Source organism: Bos grunniens, chromosome 18 (assembly GCF_055505025.1).
Source record: "Bos grunniens cultivar Pamir isolate PY7600 chromosome 18, Bosgru_T2T1.0, whole genome shotgun sequence".
Lineage (NCBI taxonomy): Eukaryota > Metazoa > Chordata > Mammalia > Artiodactyla > Bovidae > Bos > Bos grunniens.
Genome location: NC_141182.1, coordinates 21931401 through 21951473, shown reverse-complemented (window position 1 = coordinate 21951473; position 20073 = coordinate 21931401). Strand labels below are relative to the sequence as shown.

The following is a 20073-nucleotide window of genomic DNA, read 5'->3' as shown; positions in this document are numbered from 1 at the left end:
AGGAAGTCTTGAGGTATGGGAGGATGCTGGTGGTTATTATTTTATATGGTAGTCAGGTTATTAGAGATCTGGAGGAAGTGAACAAGTGAACCACATGAGTATCTTGAAGAAACACACTACAGGCCAAGGAAACAGCTTGCTCTGAGTTGGAAGTAGGCTTGGCATATCTGAAGGAAAAAGGAGGTTAATGTGACATGAGTGGAAACGTGAGGAAGAGGTGGTGAGAGATGAATTCAGAGAGGGAGTGGGGCTAGATCACTGATGACCTTCCAGACATCTGTAAGGACATTAGCTTTTATACCATGCACCCAACTGGAGTCCTCACTGTTTTCTTTCTTGCACACCCCAGATCCAAGCCATCAGTAAATTCTGTGGATGCTGTCTCCATAACAGAGCCTAAATACAACCATTTCTCTGATTCAAGACACCATGAATTATCACCAGAATCACTGCAATAGCCTCTTAATTCCTTACTCCCACCCCTGCCCCATCCCACCTCTTCACGAGCCCTTTTAAAAATGTAAACCAGATTCCATCAGTCACTGTTCTCTACAACGCCTTCCTAACGGCTTTCCTCTCAAGCAGAGCAAACGTGAGCATCTTCCCATGGCTCTCACCGTCCTCTGTGGTTGGCCTCTCCCCTTGGCCCACCCCCCTGCACTTCTCGGTCATTGTCTGTCTCACTCATTCAATCTCTCCCACACTGGTGTTCTCACTCACTGTTCCTCCAAAAAGCCAACCATGTCTGTACCTCGTGGCTTTGTGCTTGCTGTTGTCTTGGTTTCAGAAACATTTCCCAGCTGTTCCCGTAACTTCCTTCCTCACCTTCTTCAGGTCTGTGTTAATACTACCTCCTCAGAGACGCCTTTTCCAACCACCCTATCTACACCAGAAGCCCTAAGCCCACCCATTCTCTCTTCTCCTCAATACTTTGCTCTACCACTCGATTTTAGCTTTCTTCATTTATCATCATCTGATAACTATAAATTTACTTGTTTGGTTATCTCTTATCCATCTCCCCACATCAGAATACTAAACAGGATATTCATAGCTGTTTTGTTCACTGGTGTAGTCCCAGTGTCTAGGATACAATCTGGTATATAGAATATCTTGAGAATATTTGCTGAATGAAAAAAGCAAACCAGCCTTGAGTCTGGTCTTACAGGTGAGTTACCCCCTTGGAATTAGCCACACTGCCTCTGGAAGTACCTGTCAGGAGTTGCTTATTTTCTATGAACACCACACACCAGAAGGGAAACTCTCAGTCTCCATCATCCTGCCTGAAATTACACATGATCCCAAAACTCAGTTTAAGAGAGTTTTCTTAAAGGCTATAGATTCTCAGTTTCCCTAGTGTCTTAGATGAAGGTACTGATTGGGGTCAATCAACATTTCCGAAATGCCTGCTATGTTCAGTATGTAACAGCTGTATATCCCTGGTTCTGTTTTCAGAACCAACAACCAGCATGAGGCATTCGTTGACATTTATATTAAACTCTTTTTCACAGTTCTAACCAAAACTTGTGAAAGTCATGTCAACAAAAATTAAAATAATGACAGAGATAACCTTTCAACTGTGAGAGGTAGGATGTGAATTTTCTCCTTCGTACTGGAAGCCAGTAAAATGCACACACACACAACCACCAGAACACAGCAGGCCCTCAGCACGTCTGCTCGCGCTGCCTCTCTCGGGTCGGCTTGGCTCACCTTGTCGAAGTGCTGCTGCAGGATGTTTTTCATCTGCACCCTCTCAGCGGTCTCTGCTCCTGAACCAGTGTTCAGGCACCTTGAGAGAGTCCCAATTTCCTCTTCAGCATCCTCGCCCAGAAAAATCCGCTCATCTAAATTCCCAACAGATAAAACATACTCCTCATAGGCTTTATTGATGGCTTTACTAGAGGGGGGAAAAAAAAACAGGCAAAATGTACACCTGCAGAACTGCCATTTGAAGTTGTGTGAGGCTACTTGTTTCATTGTTTTCATTTACTAAAACTTCTAATAGTTCTGTGAAAGTTAGATTTTAGTGGGATCACTAAGATAAAAACTGAGGAGCATAAGAATGCAGGCGTGCTCCACTGTGCTCAGGCCTTGCACAGGAAGTGTATCTCGCTGACAGTACCCCAGGGTGGGTGCCCTGTACCAAGCTGCCAGCCGAGTTCTCTCTCCTGGCTGCTCCAGGCACCTGTGAAGACGTCAGTGCTTCCACAGCACCATTCGCCACCTGGGTAGTTCCAAAAGGATTTCTTTCAAAAATCATGATCCCAAAACTTAACTATCAAAACTTTAAAGAACAGCCGCACAATTTTCAACTACCTCAAAACATGTGCTTTGAGTAAGAGTTGATAGAATTTTTTACTGCATCCCTATATTCTGCCATAAAACATATTCTAAATTTCTAGGATACAAACAATAAAAACATTAAACTCTGACGTTTCCTGACCACATAAAGTATGAAAACACTTTTTATAATAGAAGTACTCACAAACTCTCTCCAAAATTCCCAGGTTCTAAAAAACCAGTCAGATTTTCTTCTTTTCCCTTAAGGAGCTATGATGAAAAAAAAGATCCTTAAGTCATCATATTAAATCAAGTCTTTACCCAGAAAATATTTTCAAATCATTTCTTTCTACTTACAAACCTTTTTTTCATAAAGTTTCCTAATATAAGGTTTCCAGAAATGTTCCTTTATTCCTTTTGCTTCCAAAACTAAGCCATCATGTAAGGAACACAGTTTCTCAATGACGCAAGGTGGGTCGGAGGAAGGTTTAGAATCCTTAGCATGAAAATCTTCAGATAGACCTATGATGGGTAAAAGCACAGAACAGAGATATCAGGTAGCATTCAACAAGCCTAACTGTAATAAATTAAAATATAAATAACAGAGAGTCTAATCAGCACAGTTGTTGTTAGCACATGTGTGTATAGGAAATAGTGGAAGGTGCTAATTTAACTGTTTAAATACACTTCAAAAATAGCAAACAGCAGTAAAGCTTTTATTATGACTCAAAAGATTTCAGTTATTCAGTTATCTATCTGGAGAGAGTTAAAAAAGAAAAACTAAAAAATTATTTTTTATACTACTATAATATCTACAAAACAGATAAATAAAATTTTGCAAAAAAGTGTTACATTCAAATAAAAAAGTCACTTTGAGAAAAGTTACTGTTCAAAGCACATACTCTTTATATACTTTAATTGTTAGATGTTTTTATTATATTACTTTACAGCCCTTCTTGCCCTAGACTCAATGCAAGGCAAAGGAAAAAAAACACAAATAATAAATAAAAGAAGAGGGAAAAAATGAAGGGAACCAGCGATACAGAAATACAAAAGGGAGTTAGGAAGAAAATAAATGAAAGGTCAGAATACAGAGAACACTAGACTTACCAAACCGGGAGCAACTGAAGTAATTAACTCATCTAACTTTAAAAATCTATCTTGTGAGGCAGACAAGTTGAAATTCTAATCATAACCACTTCAAAACTGACAGTCACTCAGAATCCTACCGAGGTATTATTCAAGCAGCAAGAGCATTACATACTAGTTCAATAAGTACTTTTTAAATATTTGCTTTATAAATCATAATTTGGCCTCTTACTGTATATCATTCATAGAAATTCTACACCTTAAAGTCTACTAAATGCATTACCAAAATAATGATCATTTCCACACACCTTTTAGAGTTGAAAATGCATTTTAATTATTTTAGAACCATAGGTACTCCTCTTCTGCAGAAAAGATTTGAATGAATAAATCTTTCAATAAATCTTCTTTGACCTCCTCCTGTGTGTCAGGCATGAAACTTGCCAACACACAAAACCACCGTCAGCTCGAATGTCATCGTTCCGACTCCAGATTTCTAAATTCCTACTTCTCATTGAGTATATATTTCAGAAACTTCTAAAGTTGTCATCTAACACTTCTAAAACGTTGTGATATTTGCAATTTCTCTTTCTACAAATATTTTTACAGAGAGCTCAACTCCTAGTTCTAAGTACTCTGGGATAACTATGGTGATGAAGCGTGGAAAAGCATTTATGTTCTCTGATGCTAGGAAACCTGTACTATGTACACAACCCCCAAGAGTAAACATAGTGTAGACACGTGAGTCATCTGCGTCCCAGATTCACAAACTCACCTTTAAAATTAGGGTTCACAAGTTCTTTACGATTGGAACATTGAAGGGCATTTCCATAAACTAAGTCCAAAGCACACAGCAGAAGATGATAAGAATTAACCAAATCATCACTAATCATGGGAAAATTACCTATAGGATTATAAACAATTATAGAGTCAAATTTGCATCAACTTTACAATATTATAAAAATAATCTCTTCCTTTAATTAAAATGACATTATACAACAATATGCAAGCCTGACTCAAGAGCTACAGAAAGTATTTTGGCAAATTTACATTTTGAAATATTACTTATTGTTTAATAAATTTCTAAGAGTTTAAGAAAAACCAAAACTTCACTAAAAATGCCATTCACTTAATAGTTGTTAAATAAGCATTTATTAAATGCCTGTCCAAACTTGCTCTCACTGGTTTTTCTTTTGAAAACTCTGAACACAACTTCATAAACTATCTCAAGCTGTAAGAAATTGTTGTATATGAAAATACTTTTCTGTCAGGAAAACCGGTATAAATACTTATTTGGGAAAAGCTCAAAAATTATTAATATAATTATTTTTTAGCATATATGTACTTTAAAAAGACCAGAAACTATAATCAGACTCCTAACAGTAATAGTTCAATGCTTTTTGAAGTAGTAATACAAGCTCATACAAACTAACGCAACAAGATCACAATAAAATATATTTCAGTTCTAGAGAAAATATCCTGGGAATAATTGTTGATGCCTGGTAACCGAGAAAAAAATAAACCAAAAACCTAAACCTATAGAAATATATAACTTTGTAGTTCTGGTTTATCCCTAACATTGAAAATAGGTTTTTACAGGCAGTTAAGAGTTATTCTTAGAAATTAAAATATAGTTCTAGATATTCTGTATCTTTAAGCATATCCCTCTTTCCATTAAACACTGCTTATACATGCTCCATATTGATTTTACGTTCTCATAGTAACAGATGAATTCAATCTAAATAGCTAACATACATCTGAAGAATTATTTCTAAGCCTCGACATTTTCACACTAAATACAAACACACACTCATACTACTTGGTTTCAGGCTTTTTTTCTTCTTTCCTCTAAAGAAAGTTACCACTTACCTCAGCATATCAGGATAAGAAATTCATTTTTTTTAATAGTGAAACATTTCAACAAATCAATTTAAATGAATTAAAGAAAGAGAAAAAAATATTTTTCTGTTGCCAAAAACATAAATGATAATTAGTAGGTTAAATTCTGCATTGATCTAACCAAACTAACTTGCTTGGTTTGACTATAAATATGCTTAATATTAAAATACACTCAATTCCTCAAATGTAAAACAGGAAGTGGTACCTACCAGTTTCAAATTAAAAAGCCCATCACTCTGACAAGCCTGAACTTGTCGCTGGTGTGCACTTGCCATAGAAGGAAAAAACCTGCAGCCCAGTAACTTCTTATGAGAAACTTAAATGCCCCTAAAGATCAGAATCTAAATTCCAGAACTCTCCTAACATGACAGAGTCTACCTTTCCAATCCTGACTTTAGAAATAAATCCCACTTTGTGAAATATTTTATCTTTCAATCAACAAAGATAATCTGAGTAAAGACTTGGGATATCATGTAAAACAGGAAGTGGTGCCTAACGGTCTTCAGGCCACAAAGCCCTTCATGACAAGCCCAAACTTGTCACCGGTATGTACTTGCCATTGGAAGTCAACAAAGATAACAGGCAAGTGTTGGCTTATTTATCAGGAATGAGATCATCTGGGATGCCCACCGTTGTGCACAAAGTCATGAAAAAGACGCCCATAAAGAATACACCTCCCCCCACCAAATACTGAAATCAAGAACTGAAGAAAACCAACTAATCTCCTCTACTGGAAAAGATCGTAGTGAAGCATAAGTGATCACAGCACTGGACTGTGAGTGGACAAAGGCCCTTCAGACCAAATAATTACACACAGAATTAATAACAGTAAAATAAAATTCAAACACTGAGATAACTGTGGAGACAAAAATATGCCACCCCAGTTGCTCAGCTGAGACCAAAACCTACTTGAGGGCAATACACTTCTTTTCCAGTAATTTATATACCAGTACTAAATACTTACCTCCAAGTGTACACATACCATAAAAACAGATAAAAATCCTCTAAGTCATATATACCTGCCCATAACCTACTGCCCAGGTTAATATCATATATAACACCAGCCACAGTAAGCCAAGGGGCAGCAAATGTTCAAACCATCATGAAAACAGTTACGCGCTCTGAAGATGTTCTACATTTCATGCCACTGATCACACCACCTTCATCTGCACTAAAGAAACATGCAGTGTAATAGAAAGCAAAAGTAACCAAGAGCTTACTTCTGACAAAGATTATTTTTATTTTCAGTCAAGCATGCAGCTCGGGGAAGGCAGGGTAAGTTGTAACCTATAACAATCAGACAAATCATAGTGACACCAACAGAGTGACACATCCCTGCTGGAGGGCCCACACACCCAGCATGAGACCAAGAGCTAGAAGACGTGGATTCACATCCCAGCTCTTGCTCCAGCAGCTGGTCTCTGGGCCTCAGTAACTTACTCTTTAAAATAAATACACTGGGCAAGCTGACCTAATAGTGAGAATCTCTCCTACTGAAGAAACACCTTTCAGCTCTATAATTCTTTGATTTTAACTTTCTGTTTTATTAGGCTATCTTAATGCCAAAGGCATTCTACACAGTCTACAGAAAAAGCTAAGGAACTGTACTTTCTTTTCTTCCTTAAATTACTAAGAATCATTTTTACATAGAAACACAGAAAGGACAATGATAGTCATAAAAATGTATTTCACTGAATGCAGACCTTGGGCAGGTTAAGTGAGAAGAGAGGGTAGCAAAAATGAGTTCTATCTAAAGGCATTTGATCAAGCATGTTTATCCGAACAAGGCATAAAAAGTAATCTAAATTACTTTGAGAATGATTAGTCCCACTCCATTATGTAATGCATGTCTTGTGCAAAATATAAGTCCAAGACAAAAGCACAGACACACTAATGTGTTTTCAGCCCATAATTCAGAGATAATATGTTTTGGAAAAGATGTTGTGTAAGAAAAAAACTAAAGGATATTCCATTTAATGTACGATATTTGGTATATTGCAAAGAAACCCAATGCTGCGGAGCAACTAGGCCAGTGCGCCACAACTGCTGAAGCCTGAGAGCCCTCGAGCCTGTGCTCCGCGAGAGAGACCACTGCAATGAGACGCCTGCGCACCGCAACTCGAGAGCAGCCCCTGCTCGCCACAACTGGATAAAGCTTGTGCACAACAACAAAGTTCCAGCGCAGCCAAAAATAAATAAATGAATAAATACATTTTTTAAAAAACAGAGGGAGAGAGAGAGGGAGGAAGGGAGAAAATATCAAAGGAAAAAAAAAGAAAGAAAAGAAATTCAAAAGATTTATAAAATGGCAATACTTAAAAAAAAGAAAGCAGGATTCAAATCCTCGAGAACTTTTTCGGTGAGCATCTTTTCCTGATACACATTATAGGTTGACAGTAGTACCTGAACTTTTAAGTAAGCTAATATTGAAATAAATATTACTCTTTCCTTACCTTTTGCATATATAAAAAGCACCCAACAAAAATGGAAAACTTCAGACACGGTACAGGGCTGTCGCCTTTGGGGGGAGAAAAAAGTCATGAGATAACAGAAGAATCAGAAAAAGACACGACACACGACTGTAAACTGGGTGAGAAACAAAACCCACAGTTGGAGGGAGTGACAGCAGATTCATTTCTCATGGAAAACGTGCAAGAAGTTCTGCTCCAGTCGAACACAGGTAAGGAAACAGCTGGGAGCGAGGGAAAGCTCGCTCAGAAGAAAACTTCTGAAGAACTGTAGAAGCTTTTCCAGGTCAAGACAGCTAAGGCAGAAAATAAAACGAGTTCTATTTTTTAACGAGTTCGTTAAAGCAGGGCAATGATGCTTATTCCTTGCCATCAACTGGTGAATAAAGCCCTATAATATAAACCAAGGAGAAGGATCTTGTGGCGAATGAGGCCACTAAGACACATGGAGAGCAAGTGTACAGAGTTAAGGACAGTGTGGGAACTAAATCCCAGTCTTCAGCTTCTTCTCCTCAAAGCACCTTGTTAGAATAAGGGTACGAACAAAATAACAATAAGAATGAAATGAACAAAATAACAATAGCTCTTTTGATGACATCGCAAGGCTAATGTTGCTTGAAGACCCATGTATACAGTCAGATTGGCTTCCCAGGTGGCGCTAGTGGTAAAGAATCTGACTGCCAATGCAGGAGATGTAAGAGACGTGAGTTTGATCCCTGGGTAAGGAAGATCCCCTGGAGAAGGGAATGGCAGCCCACTCCAGTATTCTTGCCTGGAGAATCCCATGGACAGAGGAGCCTGGTGGGCTACATAGTGTCGGACATGACTGCAGCAGCTTGGCACACACTCGTGCAGTCAGACAGTCCTCCAGTTTTTTTCCATCACAGCTGATGAACTGTAAACCCTCACTCTCTAAATACATTCCAGATTATATTAAGTCACGAAAAGACTTTTTTGGGGGAGAATGCTGCACGACATGCAGGATCTTACCCCACACAGGGATCAAACCTGTGCCCCCTGCAGTGGAAGCACAGAGTCTTACCCCCTGGACCACCAGGGAAGGCCTCCGAGAGGACTTTTCAGTGGAAATTCGGGGCGTCCTATAATTCCTTATATTTCGATCATTAAGAGTACCTGTTGTAGGTACTGTTGTAGGGAAGAAGAGGGAGAAAAAAATAAAAGAGTACCTGTTGTATTTGCTAAGTCATCTGCTAAAGGGAGTTTTAGACCTGTTTTAAACTGGCTTTTCTACCAAAACCTCTGCCAATGTTTAGATCAGACATGTGTTGGCTCCATATCCCAATACCCTTATTCTTACAAGGTGTTTTGAGGAGAAGAAGCTGAAGACTGGAGTTTAGTTCCCACACTGTCATTAACTCAGTACCCTTGCTCTCCATGTGTCTAGTCTCCTCATCCACTAAGAGATACTTCTCCTTGGGTAGCACATTGTAGGGCTTCATTCACCAGTTGATGGCCAGGGTTAAACGTCATGGCCCTGCTTTAAAAAGCAGGCTTCCCACCACAGACACAGGACAAACTGCGTGGTTTTGATGCCTACCAAGATAAAAGTCAAACTTTTAGGCTTAACCTTCAAGCCATTCTAACTTTCAGTTACAAGATAAGTCCTAGGGATGTAATGTACAACATAATAAATATAATTAACACTGCAGTAGGTTAATATATGCAAGTTGTTATGAGAATAAATCTTAAAGGGTTCTCATCAGAAGGCATTTTTTTTCTATTTAATTTTGTATTGCTATGTGAGATTCTGAATGTTCACTAAACGTATTGTGGTCATCATTTCATAAGTCACATCATTACACTGCACTCCTTAAATTTATATAGTGCTATATGTCAATTCTATCTCAATAAAACTGGAAAGAAGAAAATAAAATTAAGGTACTCCCAAAACTGGCTCTGTAACTTGAAAACTCTGGAACAAACAACCAACTTAAGCCAAATTTCCTCTTTGCTGCTGTGGTATTTTCATTCTTCATCCTCTGCATAGAAGAACATCTATCTCTCCAAATTCACCAAAATGGGTACCCAATGATGGTTACCAAAATCCTACTCATCCTTTCAGACATGTTTCTACTTCTTCCATGGAACATTATCTAACGGGCTTATACAGAGTGAATTATTTTTGCCCCAGAAGTCCTACATTTCTATTATCTTTTGCATTTATACGTGCCTCTCCCTTATAATACTTACTGTAAGCTCTCAAAAGACAGTAACTGTGGGTTTGGGTTTTGGCCTGTTTTTGCTTTTAATATTTGTGTCCTACATAATACCTAACAAAGTAGTTCATATAGTAAACTCTCAATAGTCAATGACAAATTTTCAAAGAACAGTTTATAAGAAGAAGATGGGCTCTCAGGCAGACTCTTTAAGTTTCAGTAAGAGCTCCACACTTACTATGTGACCTTGGCCAAATCACTTAGCCTTTGAAAGGCTTGGTTCCCCCCACCTGTAACAACAGTATCAACCTCATGAAGCTGAAGTAGTGATTAAATCAAGTAATACATGCTTAATTTAAGTCTTAGCAGAGTCCCTGCACCATAATAAATGCTCAGTAAATGGTATGGATTATTATTACTATGATTAGGGTGATATAAATGTAGACCTTTTAGTAAACTTATCTTAGAATTTTCTTAATTAGAATTAAGTAATATATACACCTAATATAATATGTATGTGCTCAGTCACTCAGTTGTGGCCCACTCTTTGCAACCCCAAGGAGTGTAGCCTGCCAGGCTTCTCTGTCCATGGAATTTTCCAGCAAGAATACTGGAGTGGATTGCCATTTCCTTCTCCAGCAATATAATATATATACATATATAATTAAGAAAATTCTATAATATATATTATAGAATTACATTGTCAACAAAGGTCTGTCTAGTTAAGGCTATGGTTTTTCCAGTAGTCATGTATGGATGTGAGAGTTGGACTATAAGGAAAGCTGAGCACTGAAGAATTGATGCTTTTGAACTGTGGTGTTGGAAAAGACTCTTGAGAGTCCCTTGGACTGCAAGGAGATCCCACCAGTCCATTCTAAAGGAGATCAGTCCTGGGTATTCATTGGAAGGACTGATGTTGAAGCTGAAACTCCAATACTTTGGCCACCTGATGTGAAGAGCTGACTCATTTGAAAAGACCCTGATGCTGGGAAAGATTGAAGGCAGGAGGAGAAGGGGATGACAGAGGATGAGACGGTTGGATGGCATCACCAACTCAAGGGACATAAGTTTGGGTGAACTCCGGGAGTTGGTGATGGACAGGGAGGCCTGGCGTGCTGGGGTCGCAAAGAGTTGGACACGACTGAACTGAACTGATAATATATATATTATATGTAATAATATATGTCAAAGCAAATGCAATCTGAAATCATTTTCTGCAACACTTTAAGGAAAGAAGATACTCTATATTTTTCTATAAATGATCCTATCAGCTCATTCAGGCTCAGAAAGAAGCTTGTATCCAAACTTTAGAATACTTCATTATAAACAGACAATTCCCCAAAACTGCAAGCAAAGTAGACTGGCTGCTTCCATAGCAGTGGGGTCAACTATATAAAAATGTACATTGTTTTATTTTTAAAGATGCTTACTTACTATAAACATCCATCACAATTTGGGAACATTTTTATATACTGAAAGAGAAGCAAACTTTATTCATTCAATTATAATAACTCCCTTTCCCCTACTTTTCTTGTCAACATCTTTCCAGTTCTATTTCTTCTTCTACTTTATGAAACAACTTTGCTGAGAAAAGTAGAGAATCTGTATCCCATAACTGCCCTTATCTGCCAGGAAAGATGGAAGACATTGAGCCAGAGTACGTTTTCAGACTTTGCAGACACAGTCAGAGCACAATTTCATGACAGTTGCAATTAGACTACTCTCCCCCAACCGAATTTCTCTACTTTTCACTGGTTGCAAACATCCAAATACAAGGAGAAGCCTTTTAAGGGGAATTTACTCAGTTTGACATAGAAGTCAAATAAAGAGTTTATATGCATTGTAATATGTAGAAAATAATAGAAAAAGTCAATAGTCAATATAAGAAAATTAAGTAATCAAATTCTATACCCAAGGTGGCTAACTGGCGAGGGCACCGACAGTCCCGTTGTTGCACTGCTGGTTGCTAGAAGGAAAAGTTTATATGAACAAAGATTCCACGCATTTTGCAACATGAAAGAAGCTAAACTCTTCAGAGCTAAAATAAAATGAAAAGCAAGAAATTATGATGAGAAAAAAAGGTTACTTATACAATCACATTGATTTCTTAGGACTAGCAAAATAAACTGAGGGACGCAGACCAAGGGATCCAAACCGGAGCACGGACAGAAGAGCGTGTATTCCTGCTTAACATACCGCTGTTTTCTTCCTCTCTGCTGACGCGGCTGCTCTTCTTGAGGATATTTAAAAATGTCCTGAAAGATGGGTTCATATTTCTTAAAAATTACAGCAGAAACAGTGAAGTTTCTTTCTAATCTCTCAGTACGTTCTCTGAAATGTGGCGGGAGATTGGCCATGTCTTCCCATTTCTTCATCTTGTTAAAGAATTCAATTAAGCTGATAGTAAAAATAAAAAGTGAGATTTTCATAATTAATACAAATATAGGTAAATAAAAGTAAATCAACATTACCTCACTGTTACTTTCAGACAGTGACATAAAATCACAACTCATGACTGACTAGCTTAGTCTCACGGGTCGGTTTATTTCTCTCATCTTCCAAATCTTTCCTAATCCAAAGCTTTCCTAATCTTTTTTTCTGAGATTAAAGGTTTTTTAAATTATGAAATACACATCCACGCTATAAAATAAGTAAGTAACCAGAGAACAAAACCAACATTCATGTACCAACGGATTCAACGGATATTAACGCAGCACATAAATTTTGACGTTTGCCTCAGATTCTACAGAAACAGCCAAAGTTCTCATTTGTACTCTTCCCCAATCCTATTTCTCACTCTTCTTCCCCGAAGATAACCATCATTCTATAGTCTGAGTCCTTCTCATCCAAGTTTTTATACTTACTATGTGGTTATATACATACCCAGCAACAGTATCTTTTGTATGTCTGATTTTAAAATTTTATATAAATAGTATAATGTAAGTAGCATTCTATAACTTACTTTTCCATTCAATAATGGCTTTTTGTTTGTTTTTTGGCCTTATCCTGCAACATGTGGGATCCTAGTTCCCTATCAAACTCACCCCCTGCAGTGAGAGTGTGAAGTCTTAATCATTGAACCATCAGAGAATTCCCCATTCAATACTGTTTATCAGAGTAATGTTGATATGGATAGATCGAATTCATTCATTTTAATTGCTAAAAATATTCCTCCATATGAACTACTATTTTTTGCATTTACTCCCCAGCCAATGGAAATTGAGGCTTCTAATTTTTCTCTGTAACAAAAAATGCTATAAGGAACACATTTTTATACATGTATATTGGAATTTCTTTAAGAATTATCCCCAAGAAATAGAATTGCTGAGTCAGAGAATATGCATCTTCAACTTTACTGGCTGCTGCCAAATTTCCCACTAGAGTGACTGTGCCAATTTATACTCTAATGTACATTAGCAATAGAGTTCCTATTTCCCTGCATAATGGTACTGTGCGTGCATGCTAAGTTGCTCCAGTCAACAGTGTTCGACTCTGTGCGACCCTGTGAACTATAGCCCGTCAGGCTCCTCTGTCCATGAGATTCTCCAGGCAAGAATACTGGAGTGGGTTGCCATGCTCTTCCCCAGGGGATCTTCCCGACCCAGGGATCGAACCCACGTCTCTTACCTCTCCTGCATTGGCAGGCAGGTACTTTACCCCTAGCGCCATGTGGGAAGCCCAAATAATGGTATTATGAGACTCCAAATTTCCCCAATCTGATGAGAATGAAATAATATCTAATTTTTACTTTGAGCTTCTTTGATTATTAGTGAAATTCAATATATTTGTTACATCTATTAGCTACTTGAGTTTAGGCTTTTGTGAAATCATATACTCTTCCCATTTTTTAGTACCTATTTACCAATTATTAACTAGTGTTAGTGGTTATTTAATTCCTGATATTGACCATTGTTACATTGTAAATATCTTCTCCCAAACTGCTCTTTGCTTTTAATTCATTTAGTCCATTATGGCAGAAAAGTAAATAACCTGAACCCATAGATAAGAAGTTAAAAACTGAGTTTTTGAAATGGAAATAAAACTGAAGTCTGAGAAATTACTTGTGTTAAAGTATTAGATAAGTTTAGTCTAGTAAAGTCTATAATGATTATTCCATAATTTGACCTTTGCTTCTAAAGTTCCTTATCTGTCATTTAACTAGATTACTGTGTCTCCACTTTGCTTCTTTGCAATGATTATACTTAGCACCTTTTTTAAGGTTTATAGCCAAGGTGTTCAATTCTTTATCAATTGCCTCTTGTTCTTAGGCCTAAATATAACTCAGGATGAAATTCAAGATTAATAAATAGACCACAGCTAAAAGATTACATTTCTTGTTAATTATTTTAAAGTAAGTGATTTTTTTAAACCACTAGGTCCATTAAGTTTTGACAGTGGTATTTCCTCCAAAATGCCAAACATCCTTTTCCCACCAGCCTTTAATAAGCCATGAAAAAATTAACCCAAAGTGCCCAAATAATGAAACATAATCAATTCAATTACACAACAGAAAGAAAAAGCAATTTCTTCCTCCTCAAAATATTCTTTGGCCTTCTCTCTGATATTGTAATAGTGTTACTTATCCCCCAAACAGGAAACTGAGTATTTACACATTACTTATAGAAGATACCCGTCCTGTGCATATAGTTGCAGGTTTAATACCATAAAATATTTATCTTTTCAACTTAGAGTATCTTTACTTAGAATTCTCCCAATAATTACAATAAGTCATAACCTTTAATAGTAAACTCCTCATTTAAGTGTTAAATACATTAAAATTTAAATATTTTTCTCCAAAGAAATAAAATATAACGGGTACTTAGATGTGGCAAAGGAAAACCATGACCTAATTTCTAAATTTAGCATTCCACAGGCACAAAGGCTCAGAAAGTGAAAGAGAATTCCTACTGTCACGATGTTTTTATATTAGCCGCACTTTAACAACTCTAACATAGTTACCTCTGCTCAGAACATCTCAGGATTCGAGTTAAAGATACATAGTTTCCTTCAACTGTCCCCTTGCTTACAGTTGGCACAGATTTTCTGCAAGCCACATATAAGGCACATGCTAACCAATGAAGATCATTTCCCTGTAAAAAAAAAAAAAAAGACAATTGAGTTTGAGCTAATGAACTATACATATTTCAGTTGAAAAATGCTTGTGGGAAACTGCATTTTCAATCATGTTCCTGTCCCAAATGCTTTTATGACACATTCTTCCAAGGAGAAGTATAAGTTTGTTCTTTCACTTTGATCTGGCTCCACCAACAGCACAGATGAAAGTGATGCAACTTTCAAGATGATGAAAGGCAATAGGGATTCCACGTGGTTCTCTCTCTCTCTCAGCACATATACCTTAGAAGTCCCAACAAGAACAGAAAATACAAGAAATCAAAAGATAAAAGTCTATAACCAGTATTCTATATTAAATATCAAATGAATTTTATTTTCCACTGTACACTTTCATGAGACTGACACCCCACATGATCTGACAGCATGCCCAACTACTAGTTCCACAAGGGCAGGGATTTTGATGTTTTTGTGCACTGCTCTATGCCCAGCACCTGGATAAGAGTGTCTGGCAAAGAACAGGTGATCAACAAGTATTTGGAAAATAAATACTGATTTACTTATTGGGTAAACTGATCTAAGAATCTGAGATCAAAGTCTTTTTTTAAAAATTGAGCAATCATACACATATTTTAAAAAATAACTAACCATGCAAAGATGGGCTCAATAAAGGACAGAAATGGTATGGACCTAACAGAAGCAGAAGATATTAAGAAGAGGTGGCAAGATTACACAGAAGAACTGTACAAAAAAGAGCTTCATGACCCAGATAATCATGATGGTGTGATCACTCACCTAGAGCCAGATATCCTGGAATGTGAAGTCAAGTGGGCCTTAGAAAGCATCACTACGAACAGAGCTAGTGGAGGTGATGGAATTCCAGTTGAGCTATTTCAAATCCTGAAAGATGATGCTGTGAAAGTGCTGCACTCAATATGCCAGCAAATTTGGAAAACTCAGCAGTGGCCACAGGACTGGAAAAGGTCAGTTTTCATTCCAATCCCAAAGAAAGGCAAGGCCAAAGAATGCGCAAACTACCGCACAATTGCACTCATCTCACATGCTAGTAAAGTAATGCTCAAAATTCTCCAAGCCAGGCTTCAGCAATACCTGAACCGTGAACTTCCAGATGTTCAAGCTGGTTTTAGAAAAGGCAGAGGAACCAGAGATCAAATTGCCAACATCCATTGGATCATCGAAAAAGCAAGAGAGTTCCAGAAAAACATCTATTTCTGCTTTATTGACTATGCCAAAGCCTTTGACTGTGTGGATCACAATAAACTGTGGAAAATTCTGAAAGAGATGGGAATACCAGACCACCTGACCTGCCTCTTGAGAAACCTATATGCAGGTCAGGAAGCAACAGTTAGAACTGGACATGGAACAACAGACTGGTTCCAAATAGGAAAAGGAGTACGTCAAGGCTGTATATTGTCACCCTGCTTATTTAACTTATATGCAGAGTACATCATGAGAAACGCTGGACTGGAAGAAGCACAAGCTAGAATCAAGATTGCTGGGAGAAATATCAATAACCTCAGATATGCAGATGACACCACCCTTATGGCAGAAAGTGAAGAGGAAGTAAAAAGCCTCTTGATGAAAGTGAAAGTGGAGAGTGAAAAAGTTGGCTTAAAGCTCAACATTCAGAAAACAAAGATCATGGCATCTAGTCCCATCAGTTCATGGGAAATAGATGGGGAAATGGTGGAAACAGTGTCAGACTTTATTTTTTGGGCTCCAAAATCACGGCAGATGGTGATTGCAGCCATGAAATTAAAAAACGCTTACTCCTTGGAAGAAAAGTTGTGACCAACCTAGATAGCATATTCAAAAGCAGAGACATTACTTTGCCAACAAAGGTTCGTCCAGTCAAGGCTATGGTTTTTCCAGTGGTCATGTATGGATGTGAGAGTTGGACTGTGAAGAAAGCTGAGTGCCGAAGAATTGATGCTTTTGAGCTGTGGTGTTGGAGAAGACTCTTGAGAGTCCCTTGGACTGGAGATCTAACTAGTCCATCCTAAAGGAGATCAGCCCTGGGTGTTCTTTGGAAGGAATGATGCTGAAGCTGAAACTCCAGTACTTTGGCCACCTCATGTGAAGAGTTGACTCATTGGAAAAGACTCTGATGCTGGGAGGGATTGGGGGCAGGAGGAGAAGGGGACGACAGAGGATGAGATTGCTGGATGGCATCACTGACTCGATGGACATGGGTCTGAGTGAACTCTGGGAGTTGGTGATGGACAGGGAGGCCTGGCGTGCTGCGATTCATGGGTCGCAAAGAGTCGGACGCGACTGAGTGACTGAACTGAACTGAACCATCTATTATTTGTCATTTGTTTATATAACCCTGGGCTTCATATGACTTAACCACTGTGAGTTAAGCATAAAAAGTGTAAAATTATGCTTTTTCTATTTAATTTACAAGGTTACCCTGAGGGTAAAATAAGAGCTTATTTGGAGGCACTTACGCCCATCACCAAAAACAGTCCTTCTCTTTTGTCACAGGAACCACTAGGAAATAAACAATAACATGGCCTATTCGGTCATATCACCTAAGCATGTGAAAGAGCTTTGTAAATTCTAAAGCACTATCCATGAATGCTTTATGCTCCAGAAATGCCACAACCTTACTTAACCTTCAGAACAGCTGTGTAAAGTAGGTACAAATATCTCAAGTTGACATATCACAAAACTGAGTTTGGAGTGGTTAAGTAAATTGCCCGAAGTCACCAAGACCTGTCAGGTTCTAAAGCCAGTACATTACTAGCTCCCCGCCTCCCCCAGATGTAACTAAATTAAAATTCTATTAATGCAAGAATAAAAAATAATAAGAATAAACTTAATGAGTGCCACACAGGCCAAAACACAGTATTACAGTTAAATAACACCTCGGTTAGCCTTCCCATTCTGAGCCTATTTGCCCTACTCTTTCCACAAACTATTAAACAACTTAAGAAAATCATATGGCCCGCAGTTTAAATATCACTCCCACGGGCAGTCAGACAGCGGATAAACAATACAGACTTCCGTGTCACTTCCCATTGGCCCGTAAAGGGGAGGTGCCTACAGAGTTGAGTCTCACTGGCTAGAATGGCCATTTTTCTAATTGCAAGCCCCGTCCGAAGAAAGGGACAAAACATGTCTAGATGACAGCGACTCTTAAAAATCCTGTGCAGTGTCTGGGGTGACCAATAGGTCCTCAAGATCGCCGCAGTCCTGACTTCCTAGAGACAGATATGAGTCTATATCCAGGTAGGCAGAAAGCCCGTTTCATCCGCTCACGGGAAGATTCGTCTTTGTTTACAAATACACAAACACAGCCCGAAACGTAACGCATTTACTCAAATGGCAATGCCTGGACAAAGGCAATTAGGTACAGCTTGCAAAGAACTTAAGGAGAAGCCTGGAAACGCAGACGCTAAAATCGGTTAATTTCAGCCTAGCGCAGGCAAGCCCCCCACCCCCATCCCCTTTGAGTACGGTCCTGACAACTGCACCTGTTCAGTCTGCCAACCAGATGGCTGTATTTTTGTAATCAGACCCCAGCACGACCTCAGCCTCGAGGTGCTAATTCAGGGCAAAGGCTGTTCCCCCTTCGGAACCGGAGAGGGAAGAGCACCGAGACAGAGTTCACTTTTAGGACCGCTAAGGGCTTTTCAAAAGCCAGGTTTCCAAGACGAAAGTGGGCAGAAAGGACTCCCTTCCCGCTCCAGGCTGGGGACCTGGAAAGCCGGGGCTGACTTGGGGGGTTCCCCCACGGGGCGCCCGAGCCGGAGAGAGAAGGGCCTCCATCCCCCGCGGCGGGGCGGGACCGCTAGGCCCCGAAAGCCGCTGCTCTCCTCCCCCGGGCGCACCTCCAGCGTGTAGCTCTCGCTCATGCTCCGGTAGCTCTCCCAGGCCTCGGCCCGCGCCGCCTCGTCCATGTTCAGACGGCTGCACAGCTCGTCAAACCGCTGCTGGGTCTGAGGGGCCGGCGACCGGGACGGCTGCGCGGCGTCCTCCGCCTCGCCATCGTCCTCCTCCTCCTCATCTGAGGCCGCCGCCGCCGGAGGGGGAGGCGGGGGCGGCGGCGATTGATCGCCTCCCGACGGCATGGCGTACACCTGTGCGGCGGGTCCTCAGGTGAGCCGAGGGCCCGGGCCCGCAGCCATTCAAACCGCGAAGCGCCCGCCGGTCGGCCGCGCTCTCGGCGACTGCGCCGCCGCCAACGGCGGTGGACCTCAAGCCGGCACCCGTAGTTCCGAGCACGGCCTGCCGGGAAATGTAGTCCAGGCCGGAGACCCACGGGGATCAAAAATCATATTAAAAAAAAAAAAAAAAAAAAAAGTCATCTCGCGTCCTCTCTCTTGGCCTGAAATAAAACCGACTTCTCTACATTTCAAGTACCTCTTCATCGAGAGACCCATTCATCAGGGTTGTACTGAAGAGAAAGTATCTAAGAAACGTTGACACGTGAAGGTTTACTGCTCAAAGTGTCCTCAGAAATAATACTTATCATCTGCGTGTCCTAATCTGAAAAACCAAGGTAAAAGTCAGGGCCTGTCTGCCTAAATTCAAATTTTGGCATCACTCTTACAAATTCTAGTTCTTTCCTATATCTCTTTTTTGTCCGAGCTGCAGTGGTTTATGGTACCTTATTTCCCCCATCAGGGATTCAACCAGCGCCCTTTTCAATGGAAGTAGAGTCCTAACCGGTGGACCGCCAGGGAATTCTCCTTTTCTATGTTTTACTTTTATGTGAGACTTTCAAATAATTATTTGATTTTTTTATTTGATTCATTTTTCCCCCATAGTGTGAATTTACATTTACCCCTAAGTGACATATTTGTTCTGTTCTTAGTTGCCCAGTTGGCTTAAACTTCATTTTTCTTTGCTTTCTCTTTTCAAATCTATATGAATCACTTTATTTCTAGTCCTCTTTGGTTTATAAAGGGCTATAGTATTAATAAGTAGGAGTATTATTTTACAACAGAAGTCCATCTAGTCAAAGCTATTTCCAATAGTCATGTATGGATTTGAGAGTTGGACCATAAAGAAAGCTGAGAGCCGAAGAATTGATGCTTTTGAACTGTGGTGTTGGAGAAGACTCTTGA

General features: G+C 39.3%; 1 protein-coding gene across 2 annotated transcripts in view; it reads right to left on the bottom strand.

The window, feature by feature from the left end:
* RBL2 (RB transcriptional corepressor like 2) overlaps positions 1-19177 on the bottom strand; it is a 46268-nt gene extending 27091 nt beyond the window's left edge. Inside the window, exons 1-8 of one of the 2 annotated variants that reach the window (XM_086350665.1) lie at positions 18835-19177; positions 14867-14997; positions 12104-12304; positions 7716-7780; positions 4139-4267; positions 2639-2799; positions 2483-2547; positions 1708-1894 (exon numbers count right to left, since the gene is read on the bottom strand). In XM_086350665.1, coding sequence (XP_086206791.1) covers positions 1708-1894; positions 2483-2547; positions 2639-2799; positions 4139-4267; positions 7716-7780; positions 12104-12304; positions 14867-14997; positions 18835-19074 — 1179 coding nt within the window. In that variant the 5' untranslated portion in view covers positions 19075-19177. Of the gene's footprint in view, positions 1-1707; positions 1895-2482; positions 2548-2638; positions 2800-4138; positions 4268-5232; positions 5456-7715; positions 7781-12103; positions 12305-14866; positions 14998-18834 lie in introns of those variants that run through there. The other variant, XM_086350666.1, reaches the window with a different exon arrangement.
* Positions 19178-20073: the final 896 nt, after the last annotated feature.